Source organism: Rhodamnia argentea, chromosome 11 (assembly GCF_020921035.1).
Source record: "Rhodamnia argentea isolate NSW1041297 chromosome 11, ASM2092103v1, whole genome shotgun sequence".
In the NCBI taxonomy this organism is placed as follows: domain Eukaryota; kingdom Viridiplantae; phylum Streptophyta; class Magnoliopsida; order Myrtales; family Myrtaceae; genus Rhodamnia; species Rhodamnia argentea.
The window spans coordinates 4,235,569-4,248,512 of record NC_063160.1 but is presented as its reverse complement, the minus strand read 5'-3'; the positions used below and the strand labels follow the sequence as shown (position 1 = coordinate 4,248,512).

At 37.9% G+C, this 12,944-nt stretch overlaps 1 protein-coding gene across 8 annotated transcripts; it reads right to left on the bottom strand.

The window, feature by feature from the left end:
- Positions 1-603: 603 nt before the first annotated feature.
- LOC115739386 (GPI ethanolamine phosphate transferase 2) lies at positions 604-12,075 on the bottom strand. 8 transcript variants are annotated; one of them, XM_048272493.1, is made up of 18 exons: positions 11,921-12,075; positions 11,682-11,775; positions 11,524-11,568; positions 11,227-11,394; positions 11,064-11,148; positions 10,607-10,713; positions 10,432-10,512; positions 9,679-9,731; positions 9,490-9,592; positions 8,528-8,671; positions 6,728-6,824; positions 5,061-5,286; positions 4,873-4,963; positions 3,667-4,692; positions 2,484-2,576; positions 2,095-2,378; positions 1,501-1,633; positions 604-736 (listed from the first exon to the last, which is right to left on the bottom strand). In XM_048272493.1, the coding sequence occupies exons 1-17, from the start codon at positions 12,052-12,054 to the stop codon at positions 1,528-1,530; spliced, it is 2,937 nt and encodes a 978-aa protein (XP_048128450.1). In that variant the 5' UTR covers positions 12,055-12,075; the 3' UTR covers positions 604-736; positions 1,501-1,527. The 8 variants fall into 8 exon arrangements, with proteins under 8 accessions (XP_048128450.1, XP_030528289.1, XP_030528293.1 ...); XM_030672429.1 differs by lacking the exon at positions 604-736 and having other exon boundaries at positions 1,373-1,633; XM_030672433.1 differs by lacking the exons at positions 604-736; positions 11,064-11,148 and having other exon boundaries at positions 1,373-1,633; positions 11,196-11,394.
- Positions 12,076-12,944: the final 869 nt, after the last annotated feature.

Here is a 12,944-nt window from a genome sequence, read left to right as displayed (position 1 = left end):
CTAGGGGGCACGCATGGCAATGCACACTCCTAGTCTAAAAATTAACTTCATGTTAAAAACTAATTTTATACTTGTGCTTATGAGCAGAAGTTGATTTTTCTACTTTTGAAAAGAAGTAAATTTTTTTTGCTTCTTCAAGTGGCTCCAAAATTACTTTTGGAGCAAAAAAAAAAAAAAAAACTTCAAATTTTTTAAAAAAATAGAATTATGTAACCAAACAGATTTCTACTCTAGAATCATTTCTGGAACATAAATTCTACTCCATAAGTGATCATGTGAGCCCCTAGGCATTATAAAGGAACGTTCAGTCCAGTGCCCTCTCCTTTGTAAGACTACAAAAGAAGAGTTTGCAGGCATGTTCCCTTCGCAATAACCGAGTCGCAACCACAGTAGCCAACTAGATCTACAACCGAGGTCGAGCCTAAAACCCAAGTGTGAAGCCATCCCTCCCACCCCTCCCAGGACTAGCCCAACAACGCCTCAGATCAATAAAGTCGCGAGTGACCAATTGTATCAACCCCGTGACTCGATTTCTAGAGCCATATCAAGTTGGACGGTATTCCGATTTTCGCCCACGACTCTGACCTCAGAAGTTGTAACAAGCCACACACATGCTAAAGCCTCCTAGATGTACTTGTCAAGGGCGATCCTCATATCTGTCGAAAAGATGGAAGGTAGCAGCATCGTGTATACTCTCTGGTTTTCTCTCCTGCAATAAAGTGCTAAGAAAATTTTCCTGTAATGTAAACATCTGTATCACCACCTCAAATATCCTGGATTCCTAGAAGCTAGAGTTGCCTTGATCATCAATTTAACGACTAGGCAATATAGGTAGGGCTGAGATGAGGCTCGCAGCAAGACTGCCGGTCCAGCCATTTCTTAAGAGTTGCCGGAGAACCCCAATGCATAGGAGTCTAGCACAGAAATAACATTAAGCTTTGAGAGAGGCTGGCAGTTCCGACAGTATTAGAGCGGTGGGGGAGTCTTTATCTCGCCCCCATTGCCTGCAATTTTTTTTTTTTTTGTTTCCCTTCTCTTTTTAGAGTGAGTTTGGTTTTCGTTAACTGAATATTATACTGTTCTCTTCTTTTTCTTTTTTTTTTTGCTGTAAATTATACTGTTTTATAATGCCAAGAAGTTGCCATGTCATCAACCACATCAACGTAATTAAAATGCGTATGACATGAGGACTCGATCACACAAATCTTGCAAATAGGATGACTTGGATTGAACAAACTCAAATTTCTTAAAACCACGCGTAAAATTTCTACATATGGTGTGGCCATCCCTATTAAGGAAACAAAGAAGTTTAAACGTAGTCTTGCTGGAAAATTGTCTCACTCATTCTGCGACTGTTCCCACTCATCATTGCAAAGAGAAACATTATGAAATAATTACCAATAGAATTTATAATAAGCGATGGCTCAAAGCGAAAAGAATTGTACCAATTTGCAAAGTACCAAAATTGTTTCTATCAGTGAGTAAGGTTACAAGATCTACCTCGTGCCGCTATTGAAGCTCCTACTATTATCTTTTCCGATAAATCACCACCAAGTATATATAAGTTCCAGTAGCAGCTACGACGAAAACCCCCACATAAACACAAATGGTTGCAGCGGCAACATAAAGGTACCTTCATGAAATATGAGTATTAACTTAGTATAAATTGTCTCGGTAGAGGCACCAGCAAGGGTTGCAATATTGTACTTAAGTGAAAAAAATACCCAGTCTTTGAAAGAAGGGTAGAGGGTATGCTACGAAAGGGCGAAAGCATTGCCACACCAGTAAAATCAACAAAACAAGACAAATTTATTTCAACACACATAAGAAACCAAAAGTAGGACCCACTAACAAGCATGAAATAGATGTTGAATCCACTCTTGTTCAGAGTTTATATTTGAAAAACAGAAACTCCAACAATATGCATGATGAGAATAAATCCTGGAGACCAGATTGTGAGTAGGGTATAGGTATCCATGAGGAACATACTACGAAATAGTCTTATCCACACTAGCTATATCTGATCCTCACATTTTAATGGAAATTCTACTGTAATAGATTAACATATGCACGTTAAAGTATAGAGAGACTTACTTTGGAGAGAAGACACTCCATACGAATAAGTGATTTCTCATGAGTAGCAGTATGATAGTGTATGCAGTCAGCATAACCGAATTCAGGCACAAAGGTATTACACAAGGAAAACCAAGCATCATCTTCAGGAGATCTCCATAATTAGCATTCTGCGAAGTGACCAGACAACTAAAATCCTTCATAGAAATCCACATTGCCATGCTGAGGAGAAACAACAGCGGCGAAGCATAGGTGATTATAAACATCAAGACGCCAGATGATAGCATAGAGAAATCTGAAGTGCCCTGCCAATGACCTAAAGAAGTTAAAAAACTATGGGAACCATATTTACCCGATAAAGTTAGAACAGCCCCCAACCGTAGAAAAATTCCTGATTATGAGAGGCTTACAATGAATGCACCAGCAACATCAATTGTAGCTAGGGAGTTGCTGTTCCCAAGGGCAAAATGACCAGCCATTCCCAACTGGTAAAATGCAGCGACCTACAAAAACAGCAAAACCACCAATGTCATTACATGATTGCGACCAAAGCAATCAATTAATAAATGAACTAGACGCAGCTAAAGATGCTGAGTGAGTTTGCTAAAAAATGAAGATGACATCAGTGAAGACTAGCATAAAACCAGCCCCAAAACTCTCCTTGCTTTCCAGAATTAATCTTCCTACCGCTAAGAAAGTGAACTGCCAGTTGACCAACTTGCTATGTGGAATGAGTAAGGACAGTCACAAGCTTCCCTAACCCCTTGCACTTGGCATTTGCTGTCAACAAGTGCTCAAACGGAGAAAATATCTGTTTGAAGAGAGCCACCTCAAATAAATGAACTCATACTGGACAATAGTATATTGTTACAATATGGTTTCGTAAAATATAAATATCCTTTCTTCTAGATGCATATTGCAATTCATTAGACAAAAAGCACGTGCATTTTGATAGAGCTAGAAGTTGGGTTTATCAATATTGACGCTTCAAAAACCGAAGAATTAAATGACAACTACATCTGATTTGAGACTGGATGAACAGCTGATCTGGCAATATCTTATCATTTATTCAAGCAGAGCATGAAATAGCAGAAAAGATGTATTTTCTGTCTACGATCCACCCAGCACATAAATACCCTCAGGTACATGCTAAACCTTGCATGGAACAAGATTGGTACAGCAAAGTAGGATCAGACAAAGAAAAGGCCGCGATTTATTAATACATAAAGAACAAGACTTCCTTGTTACTACGTAAGAATACCTGCTCTGGAGAAAGAGAGAAAGCAGAAGGGGATTTAAAATGGAAATTTACTCATACAAGAAACTCTTCTCGACCAGTGCGCTTTTGTGTTGCTATGCCTGCTTCCAGAAATTTAAATAGATTTCAATCACAGTCACAAAACCATTTAGTCCGAAGAGGAACTTGATAACACCAGAATGATGACTTGTCACTTAAGGATTTTATCTTTTTCTTAAAACACCAATAGACGGCAAAATATTCTTAACCAGATGCAATAATACTCTAGTGAGAACAGGCTATCTAGCTTGCATTAAGATGCAGACAGAACCACAGAAGTTGCCATTGTAACTGACCTCAATCCAATGCTTATGAGCAGGCACAGCACTGAAAGAATGAAGCATGCTGGCATAGATCTGCACAAGCAGTAAAAACACTGGCAACGAATTTGTTGGCTGTTGGAGCAACAGTTGAAGGAGACACCAACAAAATATGTATGCCCACCCTATGACATAAAATGAGTCTCTCATCTCCTTCAGCAGAGACAAATTTAGAACGTCATGGTAAACAGATGTAGACAAGCAGATATCACCATTCGAGCATGCCTTGGAAGTCGAAATATGTATTAGCCATGGTACAGATGCAACAGCCACAACTGTAAGAGCACCAAGAACTCCATATATCTTCTGTGCTGATATAGTGGAACTGTAGTTGTATGTAAATGACCCTGACGTATCGTCCTCGTGACTCATTATATATTTCAAAACCATCAATCCCGGGATAAAAAAGCTGAAACCAACCACTAAAACCATTTTCCTCCTTGTCCATAAGAATGATAGAACATAAATACTTAAGATGATTACCAACAGGCAGGCCAGCAGTCGAAGTTGTTTCACATATTCATGTCCTGCCAGTTTTAGCCATTTAGAAATATCAGGAAGATTTGCCCAATTTATACCACCCTGGTGCCAGGCTCTCAAAATCCTTCCAGATACAAGTACAGAAAAGATGGATATAATTGGATAATTGATCTTTCGATTCTGAGACATGGGCAAGAAGAGTGAACTTTGAGTTCTATCCGTCGGAATGGTCTGTGCAGTTTTCCGAATTAATAACAGATAAAATGTCGATGACACAAAATGCCAAATATATTGCTCCTCCTCTACCATCGAACTGGATCCCATGCTTATGACATGAATCAATGTCGCACCCACAAGGAAGATCTCATCCAAATGCCATGAAAAGGCATATTTTTTCGAGCTGGAAAGATGATGGTCTTCTCTAAGGTACAAGGCCTTATTCATATGAAATACAAGCCCCAGAAAGATCAGACATGAGAGAAGCATTGCTGAAATACCAACAACAAGCAGGCTGACAGGTTTCTGCAAAATGCTTACTTGTCACTGCATGGATAAAATAAAGTAAAAAAGGGGAAAATATTAAATCACGTCTGGTTTTGTGTGTTCTTCTATGGTATTATGTGCATCATGTTCACCAGTAAACTTGAATAGACATCCTAACAAAGAAGCAGCCTGTTGTCGGTGGATCTTCCAGATACATACATCAGTCATTCTGCGTGCCAACCACTGACTTGCAGTCCTCAAGAACGCATAATATGCTGTGGCAGCATTATTGTAGTCTTCAATGTTTGACCTTTAAAAGTGAGTGCCAAAGAGAACAAAAAATCATCATTTTGCTCATGTAACATTCATTCGGTATTCAAATCTGCTATGCTCTAAAGAATTATTACATGGAGATCCTCTTGAACTTCCAGGATTTGTGGAGGATGGCAGCATTCTGATATAAGCAACAGAAGACCTGCTCTATGTTTCCACTGCACTCACTGACCACTGATTTTCTATCTCCAGTGAAGTCCTCTACTAATTCATGCTCACAGGGTAGACCAGACAACTGGGCGTGCAACAATCTTAACAACTGCCAAGAGTTTAACTCTAAAGCTCTCATCTTGTCAGCATCTGCACACATTAAAAGAATATGCAGTGGTTATTCTTTTTTATAAGTCGCAGGGAAAAAGGACCAAATAGAAGTAGACTAAAACGAAGATCTATGAAACCAAGTTTCTTATGTCGATGCAGCAGCTACATGACAATGACCAATATCCTTTTCGCTCAAATAAAGGAATAACCAACCACCTAGCAACCAATCTGGAATATCTGGAAATCCAGCATTTCTTGATTCAGCCCTACATTTCCACTAACTAGCTAAAAGATACTCCTAACGTGGACATGAAAGACCATTTTAACAAAAAGAAAATTGCAAAAATTAACTAATCAACCTTTTCCTTACTAAAACACAAATGAACCCAACCAGCTACCACACTATCACAAATTATTCACAGTCACTGTTAAATTATTCCTGAAGTTGCTGACCAAGGAAAAGATGCAAACTTGGTATACTACCTTCAGGAGCTTTTCAAAGAACTAATGGAAGGTTATACTGATTCAGTTTGCTCTTTCCAACCAATGTTGTGTTGGATTTCTTCACAGTTTGAAAATTACATCAGACAACTGATCTAAAGTAACAGATCGATATTGTTATGTATTAGAACTCCATGAAAATAATTTTCAAGTAATAAAAAGAAAAAGAAAGAACAATGCATAATACTCATTTTAATTCTGGATATATCGTAATTATACAACAACAGAAGAAGGAACAGAACCAAACAGAATCTTCGTCTTATACAGATGTGTCATGCTAATGTCCCGAAAAACCATACTCACATGCACCAAAGAAGTTCTCAGGATCAAAATACTATTCTCTTTTGATTTCCACTTGCTCCAGTTATGTCAAACAAATAAACAGAAGAATTATACCTTGTTCTCATAATTGATGAAAACAGCAAGCTCAAGAGACAACAAGTGCACAGAAAAAAAAGCTGATGGTTTTGACATTAACCCCACTAACTGCCAAGAAAAACGCTATGATCATTGAGATTATTGGAAGTCAATATTCTGGTCAAGGAAGCTTTCCAATCATAGATCTCAAACTACAATGTATGAATCCAAGAGAAATGACCACGACAAACACCATCAACTCTCCTATTTGACGAGTGAGTTCAAAATAGCCTTCTTGGATTTAAAAGACTCAAGATCAGTTCATCTATCTGCACGAAGGAAAATCCAATTGGACACAGCCAATATGGGGAGAAATGCTTGACAAGATCATCCAGCAGTTGATCCGCAAATATTGTGATAATTAAAATTCATAATATCTGAAAATTGTTGACTTGATGAACCATGCATGTCCAGGACAGAGAAAACTTAGCTCAATGAGAAAATAAATCACTGCACTCCAATAGTCGTCATGGGCCATAGCCAAAGCAGAAACAAAAGCCTGGCACTATATCTATGTACACAGAGCATAAATCTCAACGAGATAGAGAAAGAGAGAGAGAACCTGTCATAAAGTTAAGAGCATGTGGGATGACAACTCCGATATTGTTTTTTGGTATCGGTACATTGAAGAGGAGAGCTACAGTAGCTGCAATGTCAATCTGCATCGCAGAGAATAAGTGAAGAATGGAAGGTTGTGGAACTATAAGGTGGTCATAAATATTAAAAACATAAAAATCACAGGATTGTAACTGATACCAACGTTGGTCTGTCAAAATAAATGACGAATCACAAAATAACATATTTCTGCTCTTTATCCGTCTTTTAATAGAAAAGTAACCTCACTATTATTCGATTTAAAAGATGCCGTCATTTGGACCTAATGCAGGTTGAAATCAGATGTGTATAGATGCCCATGGGGTAAAAGTACACTTGCTATAAAATAGCTTAATAACCTCAGATTAGAGAAGCTATTCAAATATATGCATTACACTAGACTCGATTACAGGTCAGCAAGATCTATGGGACCAATGTCAGCATATGAGATCCCTGTATTTTAAATATAGCAACAAGCTTGTAGGTGTTAAAAGATCTTTTGGTAGAAGTTCTGCCAGCGATTTCTAGTAAAACAATAGGCAATGCACAGTCAATAATGAGAATAAGTGACTAAATGATTTGCGTTAATATAATTAGAACTATCAGCCCAACCGTGGAAGCCTGGGAGCAGAATCAAAGATAGGCACTTGGCATTTGATATTAAAAAATTAGAATATTCAGAAAAAAAAATCTCTTCACCCTCGACTCTTACTTTATTTTCTGAATTTGCAAATTTTTATTTCAAGGTTGCGTCCATTTTCTTGTACTTCTCTAAAAATTATAAAAGTAATCAACTGCTTGTTTGACAAGTCATCTTTCAGAAGATTTTGTCTTTCTCGTTTGCACCGTGTAGCTTTTAATGGAGAAGTCTTGCGAGAAATTTTTCAACATTTGCCTCTTGCATTTACTTTGTTATTAAGTTAATTTTGAAGTACTACTCCACAAACATGTAACAATCACATTACGGAGAAATCAAGCACCTTAAGGATGTATTTAATCAAGAAACAGTGACATGAAATTCCAGTGACATGGAATTCCATTCTCAAGTTGCGTTTACATATATCAAACCTCCTAATATTAACTGGTAGTCTTATATAATAGCAATAGAAAAAATGGCACTCTTATGTGTGTGCAAAATATGGAATATGTCTTAATAAAGGAAAGGAACAACATGATCCAAGTTATTTTATGAAATAGATTTAAACTGTTGAAGGATTAGGAAACTTATTTAAATATAGAAACTCAATAAGATAGATTTATTGACTAAATATGATAATTGCATTTGCATTTTAAATTACTATCTTGTCCTTTGATGGCTGATACACAATGATTACTTATTCTTCCAGCTAGCATGGGTATATTGTGGAATTTTCACGCGAAAGTTTGAGGTTGAAAGTTCCTTTTAGGTTTGCTTATTGTATCGAGAGATTAGACATCAAATAGGATTCTTATTGAGTTTCCCATTCCTACTTAGAGAAAGATTCCTAAGTTCTCCGTTTCTCCATGGACTATATACATTACATGGCACGCGTTGACGAAGTTCAATGAAATTTAAGCTAGAGTTTTCTTCTGAAGTATTTGATGCAAATCTTTTCTCTAGTTTGATGCTTGAGAACCCTCGTTGTGATGCCTAAAGAAATTTCCTTTTTGTGATGACAGTTTGCAACAAATTCCTATCCAATTCTGGCTTCATTACAACTGCTTGTCCCACGAGCAAAAAGGTTCTACTCCCCATGGAAAAAATAAATTGTGGAAATTGATAGGGTACCTGATTAGCTGAATTGTCTGTAGCTGATGCATAGTCAAGTGTGTGACCACCCAGACCAAAAAAAACAGCCAATGAATCAGTTTCTTCGAATGAAGAACCCCCATGGTTACCACTCTCAGTCATGCCATGGTCACTAACTATCACCTTCAATGAAATTCAGTACCATAAGGTGTGAGACAATATATTTTCTTCAAGTATAGCGCCAAAAAAGGTAGCTCAACAACAATCGAATAAAACGTATATGTTACATCAAATTGAAAGGAGAAGGTGGCAATACTCTATGTAATTATATCTGACTACACATCTAGAAGATAGTTTCATAGATTCAGATTTATGACTCCTAAATATGAGAATCATCACTGACAATTTGGAAGAAAAATTACTGGTCAAAGTGTTGTAGAAGTTTAACATTTTGACAAATATATTTCCTAGCCTTCCGGATTCTCTCTTTCCCGACTCCTAATATCATGTAGCAAAATTTTGAGATATGGCAAAGCAATTGTTAGCGCATCGCGCAGTCAAATTTCTCCTTTATGAATTAAACTAACTTACTAAGCACCCACACAACAGTGGAGATGCAAACTTGGTAAAGGGTCGAGCGCAATGTATGCACTCATGGATTACCCTGCATTGTCTCCTCATGTATATCGACATCTCCCTCCAACGAGAATATCTTTCACTAAATTATTAAATTAGTGGACTCTTTGGTTTCTAGTTCACATGTACCAGTTTATCAATCCTCAGATACAATCATGTGCCTAGCTCATCAAATGAAAAGGTAAGCTATTACTGAAACATTAGTTGCTTCATTTTGCCACTATCATAATGCTTGTCCGGTGGAGAAAAAGCAAACATCCTGCATAACTATATCAACTAGAATTTCGTAACTCAAGAAAATAATACAGAGCATACTTCCCCCAAAAGGAGCAAAGGAGAACGGGAAAAATTAGCATGAAACTAACCAAAAGAGTCCCTTTCTGATGATTTTTTTTATCCCGAAGGCTGCTTCGATGAATCATCTCAATCACTTTATCCATCTCCTTGAGTTTTGGGCCCATTAAGAAACTGATACAACCAAATTCAAGCATTAAGATGTATTCAGAATAGGCAGATATGCAAAGACGTTAGTATAACAATGGAGCAAATTGTACCTGTTCCGTCCACCAAGATGACCAACATGATCCAAACCTAAATAATGGAGAATCTGAAAGATAAAGTCACTCAGTAGCAATCAGTATTTAGCAGCATCGTGGAGGGAAATGGACTGAGCGATTTATCTCTAGAGATAGAAAGATTCCTAACACAGGAAAGTCAACCTCCCCATCATGCTTGAGATGGATCAAATAGCTGGCAGTAGATAAAGCTATAAAGAGAGAGACTTCTTGGAACAATAGAATCGAACTCAAAAGTCAAGACTCGGTGGATCCTTAACCTGATAAAGTTATTAACATACCCATACGGTTGGGTCCCTATGGTCAATCTCTCAAGACCAACATGTCGTCCATAATAAACATGAAAGCATATGCAAATGAAGCTTTCTACTCCAGATTTTTTTTTTAATAATTTCTCTGTTAGCATTTATTTAAAACACGTAAATCATATTGAATTTTCCAATAAAACAAGATGCCACCTCCTAACCCTGAGAAGGGGGCATGCATATCGATTAAAGGGCCTTAGCCCATCTACTGGTCCAACTGATCAAAAACATTTCACCATTTATCTTTTTCTGAATGAGATACTTATGACCTATCGTGTCAACCACTAGTTCTTCCGCATAGATAATTAATCCAATTGGCAGGTTTATGCCTAGTATGTGTGGACAAGAGTAGAAATGTGACTTCAAACGATGAATGAAGGTGAACAGAGGTAAAAGTTAAGCGGTAAAAAGTGTAAGAGAAACTGACCAGAAGATCCCAGTCATCTCTGCAAAGCTCTTTGTCCAAATGTCGTGAAACGTTTTGATCTACTTGAACAGTATCTTTAACCTGTATTCAAATAAGTAGAAGATTATGATTAAATCACCATAAGAACATATACCCTGAACCATAGGAACAACAATTGTCATTAAAAACCACTCACAAAAAAACTGCCCACTCCATCGTGCCTAATAAATGATCCTGGAAATAACTTAAGCCATGTGTCATCACCATGCATGACCATCCTCCTACCAGTCCGAAAGAATTGACCTACCACACAGGAAGTATACAAGTCGAGTGCGTTACAAAATCTAAATAGTACAAGAGGCCATCACAATAGCTTAAAATTTTAGAAAAGTTGGCGGGAGTCTCACAAAATTTTACAAGGTATCAAGGCAGAGGGTTCTAAATTTCCAATTATATATTTCCACTCTTAGATCTTACAGCAAAGCCCAACCTACGCATGGGTGGGACTGCAACAACATTTGCATATTAAACCATGTCATCATCTGAACAGTTTAACCATTTACAACAGTTGAAATGGTCCACCAAACTTCAGAATGTGTACAAATCCACAAGATCATTTTATAGAATAAGCACGACAATCTGACTTCACCAACCAATAATATTATCATCTTGCAAAGCTTGTGTATTAAAGTTGAATGCCACGTCCAGAAATCCCCCAATTGCCCCAGATACCATAGCCTGGAAATGCAAAACTTAGGGCGTTAATGACAAGGGGAAACGTCAACCTAAAACGTAGAAGTAGCCCAAAGTAACAACCTTCAAGCGTGGCATTGTAACAGTAGGAGGTGCAGCCTTTGCATGGTATCCAACTGCAAATCCATTCGCTAATAACGACTGAGTATAAGGCATAGCTTCAACAAAAACGTCTTTCGGAGGCTTATCGTCCCTTCCGAGCACAAATTCTGCTGGAAGACCATCAATAACCTAAACTGACACGGTTGCAGTGGATAGCTAGTACTTACTATTAAGTTACATCCATATTGGAATATAAAGATCCGATGCCGAGAGTATCCTCAATCAGCACATATCTCAAGTATGACAAAGATTACATACCATTAGAATTAGCCGATCAAACGGAGGACTGATCTCAGATAATTCCTAGAATAAACACGCGTCATCAGAATCAAGAAAATCCAGCCATGCCCTGCGGTTCCTCCGAAGCAGAGGCCTCACAAATCACCATCTCAAAACAGGGGAAGCAAATTGCGAACCTGATATAGTTGCTTGAGCTTTTCAGGAGGCAATGCCGTCACTGAATCATTTTCAATGCCGTCGGGCCATGGCGCACGGAAGCTCTCCGGTCCACTGAGACGAAGCGAAGGCGAAACCAAAAGGACGAGAAGAAAAAAGTAACACAAAATGCAGAATGAGTCCCTCACATCCAGATCATTTTCAACCTTGAATCGAGCGCAACATCACTGCGGATCGTCGGTGTCTAGGAACAACGTACCTGACACCAGACAGGGCGGGCTTGATGGGAAAGAAGCCGAAGATGAAGAGGAAGAGGCCGAGGGATTGGAGGAGAACCGCGGCTACGGCGATTGTGGCGAATCTGGAGCATGTAATCGAAGAAGAAGGAGACATTCCCGCTTCCCGCTCGGTTCGACGCTCGCGAGCCTTCCACATACAGATCCAGAGGAGGAAGATGACCGACTGCGACGACGAGTGTGAACCTCCGTTCGGGCCTACGCCGCTTGCGAGAGTTTAAGGGTGGGTTTAGGAAAATATTTTTCATTAAACTCGTATTTAAAAAAATAGTTAGGAATTATTTATTTATGCTTTTTTATAATAAAAAAAACTTATTATTTTCAGTTTATGAAAAAAATTCTATAAATCGATTAGTTTTTTGCCATTCAATTACCGAAAAGTTGAAAAAAAAAAAAAAGATTTCATTCAAACAAACGGACTATAAATAAAGGCAGAACATCATTATTACGTGCACTAAATATCGAAATAATTCCTTGTGTTAGTAAAATTAAGGAGGGTATTATGATAAATTATTGAACTTTTGTCCATTTTCCAAATTGACTATCTCAATTCCATTATTGATTTTCGTCTCAAATTTTCATATATGAGTCAATTTGAAACCTCTGTCGAAATTATAGATAAAAAAAGCTTAAAGGAACGCTAATGTCGTCACATAACTATGATAACCAACATATAATGTCAAGTAAAGAGAGACATATTTGACAACTAAAATCATCCTAGTTGATATTGTCTCTTTTTTCCTCATCGCCCAACACCTAAATGGAGATTAAGGACGATGTTAGCTAAGGAGAGGAGCCACATCACCCATTGTACCTTACTAAGCAAGTCATTTCGGCACAATCACATGACATCTGACCAATACCTCACATTGAGCCGGAATGAGAGTGTCGAGATACTTGATTGAACAAGTATAAAATTTGGATACTCAAATATTAAGGTAAAAGTTCATGTACTAATGGTGTCCCTGCTCCTAAGATTAACCAATA

What these genes read in the sequence shown, in the direction of transcription:
- LOC115739386 (XM_048272493.1), bottom strand. Translation starts at nt 12,054, where the DNA reads ATGTCTCCTTCTTCTTCGATTACATGCTCCAGATTCGCCACAATCGCC. An exon ending in AGCTCAAGCAACTATATCAG is followed by an intron (nt 11,569 to 11,681) that starts GTTCGCAATTTG and finishes TGTTTATTCTAG; the next exon opens with GAATTATCTGAGATCAGTCC. An exon ending in TGGAGTGTCTTCTCTCCAAA is followed by an intron (nt 1,634 to 2,094) that starts GTAAGTCTCTCT and finishes TATTTCATGAAG; the next exon opens with GTACCTTTATGTTGCCGCTG.